Source organism: Panthera pardus, unplaced genomic scaffold (assembly GCF_024362965.1).
Source record: "Panthera pardus isolate Hobbes unplaced genomic scaffold, ASM2436296v1 HiC_scaffold_15, whole genome shotgun sequence".
In the NCBI taxonomy this organism is placed as follows: Eukaryota; Metazoa; Chordata; class Mammalia; order Carnivora; family Felidae; genus Panthera; species Panthera pardus.
The window spans coordinates 65,752,950-65,767,062 of NW_026526710.1; the positions used below are offsets into that span (position 1 = coordinate 65,752,950).

Here is a 14,113-nt window from a genome sequence, read left to right on the forward strand (position 1 = left end):
GATGTCGTTTCTTCATGCTCTTTCTTTTGGGGTGAATTCCTTCATTTTGTCATTTTTAAGGGAGAAAAGGAATTAATGAGGTAGAAAAATTAAAATTTAAAAATATTAAAATTAAAAAATTAAACACACACACACAAATTGAATAAATGGTGCTAGATCCTAGGTGTGTTTTGGTCTGGGTGTTGAAAATGGTTTGACAGATTAGAGAAAAAAAAAATGGGAAAAAAAGGAAATCATTTGAGAATTTGAAAAAAATGAATACACTGAAGTAGACTAAAATGAGATGATGGGAGTAAAATAGAATTTGAAAAAATTTACACAAAAGTAAAGAGTATAGTAGAAAAAAATTAAAGAAAAAAATATTTTTTTTCTAGAACCAATTATCCCTTTTATTCCCCACCAGGACAAACCCATATGTAGGCAGTTTTCTTTGCTTAGACATGGAAGCAGTTTTAACACTGGCCCTTGTGAAGCCACAATGTACCAAAAGTACTATGCCAAATGTTTATACTAGTATAAAAACTCCACATCCCCATATTGGCCACCTCAAGATGAAAACAGATAACTCCCTAAATGTTAACTTACTCTACTCCCCTAATATTAAACATAAAAACCACATGGGAAATATAGAAATTCAAATAGAAGTAACATAAACCTGTCATAAATCGTAAACAAAATACTATTTGTGGGACAGCATGGATGACAAATGGTCTACTGTGTAAATTTTAGAATAAGGCAGACAAAAGTTGGAAGGCTGGTTAATTTTCCCCTCCTTCTGCTTCAGCTTCATCTCCTTGGATATCCGATGTCCACAATGTCAAGTTGTCTCTCAGTAATTGCATTACTAGCGTGCTGTCTTTGTAGGACTCTTCACTTAATGTATCGAGTTCAGCAATGGCTTCATCAAAAGCTGTCTTTGCAAGAGAGCAGGCTTTCTCCGGGGAGTTCAGAATCTCATAATAGAACACAGAGAAGTTAAGGGCCAGACCCAAACTGATAGGGTATGTTGGTTGCATTTCCTTTTTGCTGATCTCAAAAGCTTCTTGGTATGCTTGTTGTGACTGATCCACAATCCCTTTCTTGTCATCACCAGCAGCAACCTCAGCCAAGAAACGATAGTAGTCTCCTTTCATTTTCAAATAGAAGACTTTGCTCTCTGCTTGTGAAGCATTGGGGATCAAAAACTTTTCCAAAAGAGACAGTACATCATTGCAGATCTCTCTGAGCTCGGTCTCAATTTTCTCTCTGTATTCTCGAGCCATCTGCTGTTTTTTCTCAGCCCCTTCCGTCTTTTGCTCAATACTTGAGACGACCCTCCAAGATGACCTGCGGGCTCCTACAACATTTTTATAAGCAACTGAGAGAAGATTCCTCTCATTGGATAATTCAGCTCCTTGCTCAGTTACAGACTTCATGCAGGCTGCCATGTCATCATATCGCTCAGCCTGCTCGGCCAGCTTGGCCTTCTGCACCAGCTCATTTTTATCCATGACTGGATGTTCTGTGTCCAGAGTGGGTGGTGGCAGGCAGACGGACGGGGGCTCAGCAGTCTCAAGAAAAATATTTTTAATAGAAATTGAAAGTAAAAAAGAAATTTTTCTGTTTCTGCATTCAAGAAAAAGAAAAGAAATGAAAAAGAGAAAAAAGAAAAAGAAAAAAGTCTTTTGAAAATTTGAAAAAGGAAATACATTGAAGTAGACTAAAATAAAATGATGGAAGTAAAATAGAATTTGAAAAAAAATTACACAAAAGTAAAAAATATAGTAAAAAATTAAAAAAATATATTTTTAATAAAAATTGAAAATAAAAATGAATTTTTTCTCTTTCTATATTCAAGAAAAAGAAAAGTGAAAAAGAGAAAAAAAAAAAGAAAGAAAATTGAATAGATGGACCTGCTAACAGATTGAAATAGGACTGAAATTACTTCATTTTCCCCTAGAAGTCAGTCTATGTAGTGCTTTCTAGTCCATAAACTAAGCCGGCAGTGAGACTTGTGTTCTTGAAGAGCAAAGTTGGCCCAGTTGGGTGGGGCTCAGTGTAATGGCTCCATTCTCCACTACCTGGCGCTGCTAGCCTACTGGGGTGGAGTGGTGTTGCGCTTGTAGGTGCCTATGCGCATGCGCAGGAGTGGTGAAAATGGTGTCACCCAGGTACTCAGTCTCTAGTATCAGAACTCTGTTCTCCCCGATCAGCAATCGCACACCCGTCCTATCTTCAGCTTTCGTCCGCTCCCCACTTTTTCACTGTCCGTGGCCAAGCCCCAGGTAATACCTCTCTCCTGAGTCTTGTCTCAGAGTCTTGTTTTCCCCAGCCCCTTACTTCTGAAGGACTGCGGCTTTGACTGTTCTTCCCCTCTGTGGGAGGGTCTCACCGAGCAATGGCCAAATGTTGGCTGCGCTGAGGAAAGCTTGCTGGACCCTGCTGCTGCCAGTGCCCTGAGACTGTGGCCAGGTGCCAGCCCACCCCAGAAGAAGTTTGCAAGATAGTGGAGCAGCAGCTTTTCAGGGATTATGGAAAATCACAACACACATTTGGCACCAGACTCCACCCTTAATGACCTTGTTCCAGCGCCAGAGAATGTGGCTGTTCTCGGGTCTGCTCAGACCAGGTGGCTTCAATAGTCTCTACCAAATGTCCTTCCAGCAGTGGAACCGCTTTTCCCCATGTGGATCAAGAACCTCCTGGACCCCACTCTGCTCCTGGGGATTCGCCCTTCCCACCAGAGCACCGCCAGGTATCAAGCTGCGGAGTTGCAGACTTTGCTCTCCCCTTCTTTACGGTCTTAATGGAATTTAAACCCTCTCCTTTCTCCTTTCTCCTTTCTCCTTTCTCCTTTCTCCTTTCTCCTTTCTCCTTTCTCCTTTCTCCTTTCTCCTTTCTCCTTTCTCCTTTCTCCTTTCTTTCTCCTTTCTTTCTCCCTTCTCCCTTCTCCCTTTTTAGTTTAGTCCCTGTGGCTGTTTCCAATTTTCCACTTTCCCTCTAGCTGCTTTTGGGGAGGGCTGCTTTTCCCGTATTCTCCCCCCTCCCCCCACCGTCTCTGTCTTCTCTCCACCCACAAAAGCAACTCCCTGCCCGCTGTGGCTTCTCGCTCCCCAAGTTCACATCTCTGTGCCATGTACCTGCTAAATTCTGTGGTTCAGGTTGTACAGATTGTTGTGTTAATCCTCCAATCAGTTTTCTAGGTGTGCAGGATGGTTTAGTGTTGGTCTGGCTGTATTTCATGGACAGGAGACACACAAAAAACTTCCATCCTGTTCCTCCATCTTGGCTCCTCCCCTCAGTTTCATTCATCATTTTTATTCTGTTTCATTTATTTCCATTCTGATTTTTATCATTTCCTTTTTCTACTAATTTTGGGCTTTGTTTTAGTTCCTTTAGAAGTCACATTAGATCATTTATTTGAGATTTTTCTAGTATTTTGAGTTAGGCCTGTATCACTGTGAACTTCTCTCTTAGAACTGCTTTTGCTGCACAGATTTTGTAAAGTGTTCCATTTTCATTTGTTTCTTCTTTGATTTCTATTTGACCTACTGGTGGTTTTGTAGCATGTTCTTCATTTGCCGTATATTTGTGTGTTTTCTTACTGTAATTGATTTCTAGTTTCATAGTTTTGTGGTTGGAGAAAATGCGTCATATTATTTCATTCTTTTTGAATATACTGAGAATTGTTTTGTAGCCTAACGTGATCTATTTTGGAGAATGTTCATGTATGTGCACCTGAAGAGAATGTGTATTCTGCAGTTTTTGGATGAGTATTCTGTATCTGTCTATTAAGTACATCTGATCTAACATGTCATTTAAGGCCAGTATTTCCTTATTGATTTTCTGTCTAGATGATCTATTCATTGATGTAAATGGAGTAGCAAAGTCCCTTACTATAATTGTTTTACTGTCAATTTCTCCCTTTATGTTTGTTAATATTTGTTTTTTATATTTAGGTGTTCTTGTGATGGGTGCATAAATATTTATGAGTATTGTATCGTCTTCTTGGATTGATCCCATTATCATTATGTAATTCCCTTCTTTGTCTTTTGTTACAATTATGATTTTAAAATATATTTTTTCTTACGTGAGTACTGCTACTCCAGCTTTCTTTTCATTTTATATGCATGGAATATAATATTATTTATATTATATATAATAATACATTTTTCCATTCCTTCACATTCACTCTGTGTCTTTAGATCTGAAGTGAATGTCTTATAGGCAGCATACGTATGGGTTTTGTTTTTTAAATCCATTCAGCCACCCTGTACCTTTTGATTGGAGCATTTCGTTCATTTTCATTTAAAGTAATTATTGATAGACATGTACTTATTGCCATTTTAATTATTTTCTGGTTGTTTGATAGTTTTTCTCTGTTCCTTTCTTCTCTTGGTCTCTTCCTTTATGATTTGATGGTTTTCTGTAGTGTTATGTTTGGGATCCTTTCACATTATTTTTTGTGTATCTATTGTAAGTTTTTTTCCTTGGGGTTACCATGAGGTTTATATACATTGACATACATATGTGTGTGTGTATATATATATGTGTGTGTGTGTATATATATATATATATATATATGTGTGTGTGTGTGTGTGTGTGTATATATACACATATATATATAATTTATGTTATTGATATATACATATATATGTATATGTCAATCTATTTTAATCTAGATAGTTGCTTAAGTCTGAATGCATTCTAAAAGCATTACAATTTTACTTCTCCTTTACCACATTTTATGTTTCTGATGTCATATTTGACATCTTTTTTATTTTATGTATCCCTTACTACTTATTTTAGCTATAGTTACCTTTACTGTTTTTGTCTTTACCCTTCATACTAGCATCTTGAAGTGGCTGACCCACTGCCTTTATTATATATTTGCCTATATGGTAAGAATTTTTCCTTATATAGATTTCGTAGACTTTTTAAAAAATTTCTAGCTATGACCTTTTCTGTTTCTCTTACAGAATACCCTTTAACATTTTTTTATAAGGCTGGCTTGGAGGTGATGACTCATTTAGTTTGCTTGTCTGGGAAAATCTTTCTTCTTGAATTTTGAATGATAGCCTTACTGGGTAGATTTTCTTCATTGAAAGTTTTTCTCTTTCAGCACTTTACCTAAATCCTGCTGCTTTTCTAGCCTGAAAAGTTTCTGCTGAAATATCAGACAATTCTAAAGAATTTCCCATGTGACTGTTTGATTAATATTCTTTGTTTATCTTTAGCCATTTTATGATTATGTCTTGGTTTAGATCTCTGTGTTCATTTTCTTTGGGACTCTATGCTTCCTGACCTGGTATCTATTTCCTTCCCCAGGTTAGGGAATTTTTCAGCAATGGTTTCTTCAGTAACTATTTTGCCCTTTCTCTCTTTTCTTTCTCTGGGACCCTTACAAATGTGAATATAAGAAATTTCATTTTGTCCCAGAGGTCCCTTAAATTATCCTCACTTTTAAAGCTTTTAAAACAATTTTATTTTAGGGAGAGAGAGAGCACATAAGTTGGGGAGAGGGGCAGAGGGAGAGAGAGAGAGACTTTCAAGAGGGCTCCATGCTCAGCAGGGAGCCTGACACAGAGCTGAATCTCATGACCCTAGGATCATGACCTGATGCTAAATCAAGAGCCAGACACTCGACTGAAAGCGTCACCCAGACACCCCTATCCTCATTTTTAAAACTTATTTTGTTTCTTTTTGTTGTTCTGATTGGGTGATTTCTACTCTTCTAACAAGTTGCTGGTCCATTTTTTTCTGTATCATCTGCTATTGATTCCCTCTGGTGTATTTTTTCATTTCAGTTTTTGTATTCCTCAGCACTTGGTTGGTTCTTTGTTATATATTTTAATTTTTTGTTTGGATTCTCACTCATGGTTCCACCATCCTTCTCCTGAGTTCAGTGGACATCTTTATTATCATTACGATGAACTCTTTATCAGGTAAATTACTTATCCCTTTTTCATAAGATTTTTTTTCTGGGGTTTTATCTTGTTCTTTCATTTAGAACATATTCCTCTGTCTTCTCATTTTGTTTGGCTTTCTGTTTGTTTTTATGAATTAGGTAGAACAGCTACCTCTCCTGGTCTTGAAGGAGTGGCCTTATGTAGGAGCGTTTCCTGTGTAGACTGCATGTACCTGACTGGAGAGGGTGCAGACTGGGTGCGAGGGTCTTGGATCTTGCTGTATGGGGGCTACCTTGACAAGACAACTGGAGCTAGAGAAGACATGATCCAGATGTCCCTTGGTGCGCCATGCTAGGGCTTCCTTGGCAGGGTACTGGAGCAGATGCAGGCTAGGAAGATCCTGGGGTGTACCATGCTGGGACTGCCTTAGAAGACAGCTAGACCTGGAGTGGGCATGGGATAATGGGGTCCCTGGACATGCTACACTGAGGCTGCCTTGGTAGAGTGGCTGGAACTGGAGCAAGCATGGGGCAAGGGATCTGGGTGTGCCACACTGGAGTTTTCTTTGCATGGCATCTGGATGAGGCACAGGCCAGTGAAGTCCCAGGATGCATTGCATTAGTCCTGCCTTGGGATGACTTGTTTGGGTGCATGCAGGCTGAGCATCAATTTTGGATTGAAGACTCCCAGTTTATGATATGTTCTTTTGTGCATAGTAACTTACTAAACGCTATTTCACTGTCATGGTTTTAATCTTTATTGTTTTTGAATTTTTGACAACACACACCTGTGTCCTCTTTAAATCCAGCTGCCCATACTTGCCACTTCTTCTAGGGCAGTCATACATGAATTTCTTTTTCACAGGAGACAATTCCAACTTACAGACATCTAGAGGAGTCAGTCTATAAGTTGGACTAAGCCATTGCAATTGTTTCTCTAAAGTTTCAACTAAGACAAAGAAAAGGTAGTTAGTAAATTTCCTGAGCTGAAAGAACACTTGCAGTCAAGTCAATCCCATGTGAACTATGAAAGAGCAGGAAATGTGCAAGTGGATGACTTGGGCCTGCAGAGAGGGGAGCCTAGCAAACAGGGAGGTGGGGCAAGACCTGGTCAGTAACAAGTGTAAGAGATGGAAAGTGATACCCCTGAGTGAGTCCCTAACTTTCTGATTCCCAACTTCAGATTCCATGAAGCCTCACTATGCTTACATTCAAAATAATACTGTCAGTCTTTTTAGTAACCACATCCCATGACTTTGCTTTTGCAAGTTGGAGTATTCTTAACAGTCTGATCACACACCTAGAAAAGGACACAGCAAACTAAGGGAACACACTCATATGGGGGGGATAGGACAGTGGCCTACTTCTTCAGACATCTGTGCTTTAGAAGGAACGTGCTTAAATGGGGACACTAGCTTCTAATCCTCTTGTTTTACCTTTACGGGATGAAACTTCTACCCTATGAATGAACTGGGATAAAGGAAATTGAGACTTAAGTATTTCTTTTTCTTTCTGTACCTGTGGCAAAAATTCTATCTTAGGAATGGTGGAAAGGTGGATAAAAGAGCCCCTGACTTCTCTGCCACACTTGCCAGGAACTTAGCCTGAAACATGTAGCTGGAGGGACACTGGTGAGAAATTCTAATGGCTGCCTCCTACAATAAAACACTGCATCCCTTGAGTGCGAGCTGAAGGATGACAGTCCTACCTTCTTGTCTACCCATCCAGAGTGGAGCTTCTGTCCTGAGTTGAATGGGGAGAGGGAGTGGGCTATGGCTTATATGTCACAGGATCTAGCTGTTCTTAGCAAGATTTAATAGATTTTCACGAATAAAATGTTTTTAGTCTATGATCTTTATGGACAACTTATTTGTCTTAATTAGAACAATTTAAAGAGGTTTTTTATGTTTTATTGAAGTATAACTAACATACAGTGTTATATTAGTATGTACAATATAATGATCCAAAAATTGTACACATTGCTCAGTGCTCATTCACTAAGTATACTCATTATCCCCTTTACCCACCTTTCCTCTGTATTTGAGTCTGTTTCATTGTTGTTTTCTTTATTCATTTGTTTTCTTAAGTACCATATGTGAGGGAAATCATGGTAGTTGTCTTTCTCTGACTTACTTTACTTAGCATTATACACTCTAGGTTCATCTGTACTGTTGTAAATGGCAAAATATTTCATTCTTTTTTATGGCTGAACAATATTCCATTGTATATATATATATCACCTCTTTTTTATCCATTCATTTATTGATAGACACTTGGGTTGCTTCCATATCTTGACTACTGCACATAATGCTGCAGTAAACATAGGGGTGTATATTTCTTTTCAAGCTACTGTTTTCATTTTCTTTGGGTAAATACCCAGTAGTAGAATTACTGGATCATATGGTAATTATATTTTTAATTTCTTTTAGGAATCTCCATACTGTTTTCCACAGTGGCTGCACTAATCTGTATTCCCACCAAGAGAAGATTTTTTTTATTTCTGTGTCCTCTCCAACACTTGTTATTTCTTCCCTTTTTGAATTTAGCCAATATGACAGGTGTGAGGTGATAGCTCATTGCGGTTTTGTTTTGCATTTCCCTGATAGCGATGGTTGAGCATCTTATCATGTGTCTGTTGGCCATCTATATGTTTTCTTTGGGAAAAGGTCTATTTAGGTCCTCTGCCCATATTTTAATCAAATTTTGGGAGTGTTGAGTTGCATAAGTTCTTTAAATATTTTGGATATTAACCCCTCATTAGATATATCATTTTCAAATGTAGTCTCCCATTCAGTAGGTTGCCATTTTGTTTTGTCGATGGCTTTTTTGGTGTGCGAAAGCTTTTTGTTTTGATGTAGTCCCAATAGTTTAGCTTTGCTTTTGTTTCTCTTATCTAAAGTGATATCTAGGAAAATGTTTCTACGGCTAATGTCAAAGAAGTAACTGCCTATGTTTCTTCTAGGAGTTTTATGGTTTCATGTCTCACATTCAGGTCTTTTTAATCCACTTACAGTTTATTTTTGGATATGGTGTAAAAAAGTGATCCGGTTTCATTCTTTTGCATGTAGTTGTACAGTTTTTCCAGCACCATTAGTTGAAGAGACCATTTTTCCCCATTTTTAAAAAAATTTTTAAATGTTTGTTTATTTTTAAATGTTTGTCTAACCAACCTTGTTGGTTATTTTGAGAGAGAGAGAGCGCACGCAGGGGATGGGCAGAGAGGGGAACACAGAATTCAAAGCAGTTTGCAGGCTCTGAGCTGTCAGCACAGAGCCCAATGTGGGGCCTGAACCTACAAACCATGAAGTCATGACCTGAGCCAAAGTCGATCACTTAACCGACTGACCCAGCCAGGTGCCCCCATTTTTTCCCCATTTTATATTCCTGCCTCCTTCATCATAGATTAATTGACCATATAGGTGTGGGTTTATTTCTGGGTTCTCTCTTCTGTTTCATTGATTTATTTGGTTCTTTGTTTTGTTTTGTTTTCTTTTCTTTTGCCAGTACCCTACTATTTTGATTACTACAACTTTGTAGTAAATCTTTAAATCTGGGATTGTGATACTTTCAGCTTTGTTCTTCTTTCCCCAAATTGCTTTAGCTAGTGGGATCTTTTATGTTTCCGTGGAAGATTTAGGATTATTTGTTTTAGTTCTGTGCAAAATGTTGGTATTTGGTAAGAATTGCCTTAAATCTGTAGATTACTTTGGGTAGTATAGACATTTTAACAATATTTGTTACTCCCATACATGAGCATGGGATATCTTTCCATTTATTTGTGTTATCTTCAGTTTCTTTCATCATCGTTTTGTAGTCTTCACAGCATTATGTCTTTCACCTTGCTGGTTAAGTTTATTCCTGGGTATTTGATTTTTGGTGCAATTTCAAAAGACTTTAAGTAGTTGTTTAAAATCATTTTCATCAGTTATGATGATTTTACCAGAGAGTAGGGCCACAGAGCTCTTCCTATCACCATTCTAGAAGAGGGACTCCAATGAATATATTCTTAAGATTTCATAATTTCATACAATTCCTATTGTTTGTATCATGACTGTTACTTGCATTATCAGATACCATTTAAAAAGTAAAATATTTAAAGGAAAACATTAGTGTTTTAAAACTGGGGGAAATATGTTTAGCATATTTTCAGAGGATTTTTTTAATTACTAAAAGAGAATCATTTGTATTTCAACTACTTTCATATACACAGATGCTTCCATCAGCTTGAGGGCACTTGAAAAGAGTTGATTCTTGTAAATATTCTAACTTCCCTTTTACAATCAATTCTTACACAAGATTTTGTAGCTTTCAGTCATGCCCCTGTCTAAAGTAGAATAATAATTCTTTCCTTTGTTTCTTGGCTAAGAATTCTTGAGGTCTCCATGGTATTCCTGCTTATGTTTGGACTCCATGGTATTCATCATGATTGTTTACTTGAAATGAAATTGATTCGGAATTTATGTGTGTCAAAACTGTGAACAATCTGAGACTTTACCATGCTTACAAGCTAACAGGTTAGCATACCACACTTTTCATGGATGCTGGCAGAAGACCCAAGATTCTTAGATGAAACAGAAAGCATAATTCATTAGAACAACAGCCATAGTCACGTTATCATCATTTTATTTTGGTTACTTGAGCCCCAGTTCCCACATGACAACACCATGAGGGTCGGGTGACTTCTGCATTATAGGAGAGGAATCCTCAGTTTAGAAAACCCAAATCTTGTATATTTTACAAGAGTCCTGCCTCAACTTTGCACCAGAGAGAGGCATTATATTTCTTACACTGGACAGTAAATAAATCTGCCTTTTATTACAGAGGGAGACACTATCTTTATCTTTCAAGATTGTTTGTGATACAAATATTCTTGAAAAGATAGCCTAAAACATAGCTAGTCAGTAGTGCTTGTACATGCAACACGTACATAAATGTGAGACTTGTGGAAAACAGTCTCCCAGCAGTGTGAATCATTTAGTTTCAACGTTTTTACAATGACAAACCTAATCAAAAAGCAGCACCTGAAAATGGGAACTTCATTGGAAACAGTGTTTCATACAGGTGACGTTTCATTTACCTGAAGTTTATACTTGCGGGTGCCAAAATTTCCAACGATAAGCACTTGTGATGGAAACATTCAAAATATATATAACAAATTATTGTGTCATTTTCAACAGATGGTAGAAACACACAGACATTTATTAGTATGGATACACAACATGATAGTTATAACCTGTTCTATAAGATCACTGTGCTTTGGGGAGATCTGACTGGTGCTTGCATAAAAGGCTCCCCCAAAGCAAGTATGACAACATGCTAGAGTAGGAATTGTCTAACTAGTCTAACTCAGTTGGCTAAATCCTCAGAACCAATAGTTATTTAGGAATTAAACCAACCCTTCTAAGAGTGAAGGAATTCTAGGATCTTATAGTTTACCCTGGAGTGGTAAAAAATAAATGCATTTATAATATATTAGCCAATCTGTATCTTAAATATCCTGAATTTTAATTAATGAAAACCCATTACTAATACCCACTAAGTTGAGAAAAACCCACTAATTTCATCAGTGAAAACTCATTTAAAAATTTGGTGTGCTAAATAACAAAACATCCAGTGTGGATCAGAATAGTTAAAATGCTTATAGTGGCTGGGTCTTTTCATATTAAATGCTGGAAAATGTATTCTTGATCAGGGTGAAACTTATCTCCTCAAAAAGTGTGGACTAAACTCCTCAAACTAAACATGCATATGCCCTGTCAGTGCTGCATACAGTGTAAGTTACAGACTTCATGGTACAAGGTTACTGTTAATTCCATTTTGCAGCTGAGGAAACAGAGGCACAGACTGGTTATGGAACTTGCTTAGCGTCACAAAGACAAGAAATGGCAGGCCTAGTTCAGAGTCAGCATCCAGTTCTGTTGAGTGCTATAATTCACTGCTGGGTTCTGCTGCATCTTTAATTTTTTTCCCCATATGCTGTCTCTACCAAGTAGTCGATTTCCATTATTTACTTCTTTTATGGGTCTCCTTTTCCTGCTTCTACTAGTTAGCAAATTAAAATTCTCTGGGAGCTGAAAATCCAGATACATGAGTTCTTTGGGCTTTTTGCAATCAGTAGGATTGAATGAAAAGAGTAGGCCCTGGATTTGGTACTGAGGCCTTGTGAAAGCTGCTTCCAGGATTCCTAAAGGCTGTGGAAATCTGTCCTCTCTATAAGTGGTTTGTGACTGTGTTTAATTTTAAGGTTAACAAAGGGGGAAATGGGAGCAGGTGATGGCTGGGTTGCACTTGATGACTTTGGGAGAACGTTTCTCTGGTGACCGTCTGGTATTGTGTAAGGATGATTATTAATTCCAGCTATCAGCAGGGCCCGAGCCAGATTAATCTCCATATGGCAGAGAGGCACAAGAGATGTGAGTGTAACCATCGATATACACAGGTCTCAACCTTATCTGCATGCTGGCATGGAGCATGTCAGTTTCTAATTCTTCTCTGGGAATATATCATTTGATTCATGTGTGAAAGATCAGTGAGGGAGGTGTATAAATCCCACTTTTGTTCAGCCTCCTGGGCAGTTTGAGCCTGCTAATTTCTACACCATGCATGATATATAACAGAACAGCGACCTTTCAGATTTACAGTCTCTCCTTTGAGTCAAAATTAAGCAGGCAACCATTTATTAACATTTCAAAGACAAAGACCTATGTTCTGGTTAGCACTACAAGTTTAGAGAATTTTGACGAATGAAAAGCCCTTCTCAATCTCTTTACCCAAGGTGTTCATTTGTGAGTATGTGCAAGCAGATGTGAGTGTTGGAGAGTGTGTGTTGGAGAGTTTTGCATACCCCTGGTATACACAAGGCTTACTCTCTCACTTCAGTTAGGTCCCTGGTCAAATGTTCTTTATCTGCTAGGTTTTCCCTGACCATACTTTGTGAAATAAGACTCCTCCCCATCCTCCACTGTCACTTCTCTTATGCCATCTTTACGTACCTTCATAGAATGTATTGCCACTCAATACATACATCTATTCTGGCTGTTGGACTCTCTACTTAGACTCTGAGCTCAATGAGAGCAAGGATTCTGTCTCACTCCATGATCACATCCTTAGACCCTAGAAGAGTACCTGGCACACAGTAGGGATTCAGTGAGGATTTGATAAAGGAAAATGAAATGTTTGCAAAGTTTCTTCCGTGCTTTCGATTGGCAATGGAGAATAGGCAATTAATGTCATTCAACATTCAAAGTAAAGGACTTTAATTTGCACAGTGCTGTTGGCAAAAAATATTTCATTTAACTGCCATTAGCCCTTGTCCTGGAATGACTCCATGCTGTTGAATTGCAAATATTTCTGCTTTCACTTGGAAGAATCAGTGAAATTGTGTGATAGCAACTGCATTTTTCCTTTTTTCTTTTTAACATGCAATTTGCTATCTGTAGAATAACTAGATTATCCCTAATGGTAAAACACAAATAATAAGCATTTTGATCCAGACAAGTTGGAGAAAGGCCAAAAACTAATAAAAGTAAAGGGATAAAATAACACAGCCTCCTCAGATTAAGTAAATTGACTATATAATGAGAAAAAAAGTTTAGTTACCAGTGGCCCCAAAATGAAACATTAGTAATGTTTATTACTAGAAACCTGGAGAACCTAAAATTATTCTATTATTTTTCTTTAATGCTTAATTTAACCAGTAGTCATAATGATACAGAAAACCTTTCAGGGAAGAAGGTCATTATGAAAAAGGTGGAATTTGCTCCATAATTCTGAGATATTGCAAATGTTACTAAATCCTCATATTCTACAGTACGCTGTTTTCCAGAGCCACCAGGCTTTATGAAACAATTCTTTTTAAGTCTCCATCAAAATAGGCAAAATTTTCCTTTTGCCAAAATTTGTAGCTGAATTCTAAAATTCAGTAGACAAGGGCTCCCAACATATTTCGTACTTCATGTCCTTTGTCCATGATGTAGTGGAGGCCAAGATGAGGTAAGTATTTAGATTGTTCACCAGTCACAGGAAAGCACACGCAGCTTGAGCCACACACACTTCCAGAGACCATTGTCAAAGGCTGTTCCTACCCAGGATTCCCAGTTGTTTACCTCTATCCAAATTCATTATGATTTTCCTCTCACTTGTAAAGGTCTTCCCTCATCCCTCATTTCCTTCTCAATCTTCAACCCACCTATAATTTGTGACCCAATTCCATTCTTCCTTGGGAAG

The 14,113-nt window shown here is 37.8% G+C and overlaps 1 protein-coding gene across 1 annotated transcript; it reads right to left on the minus strand.

Moving 5' to 3' along the window:
* Positions 1-442: 442 nt before the first annotated feature.
* LOC109275706 (14-3-3 protein zeta/delta-like) lies at positions 443-1,545 on the minus strand. The gene has a single exon (XM_053901906.1). The coding sequence runs from the start codon at positions 1,488-1,490 to the stop codon at positions 759-761; it is 732 nt and encodes a 243-aa protein (XP_053757881.1). The 5' UTR covers positions 1,491-1,545; the 3' UTR covers positions 443-758.
* Between the last annotated feature and the right edge of the window lie 12,568 nt (positions 1,546-14,113).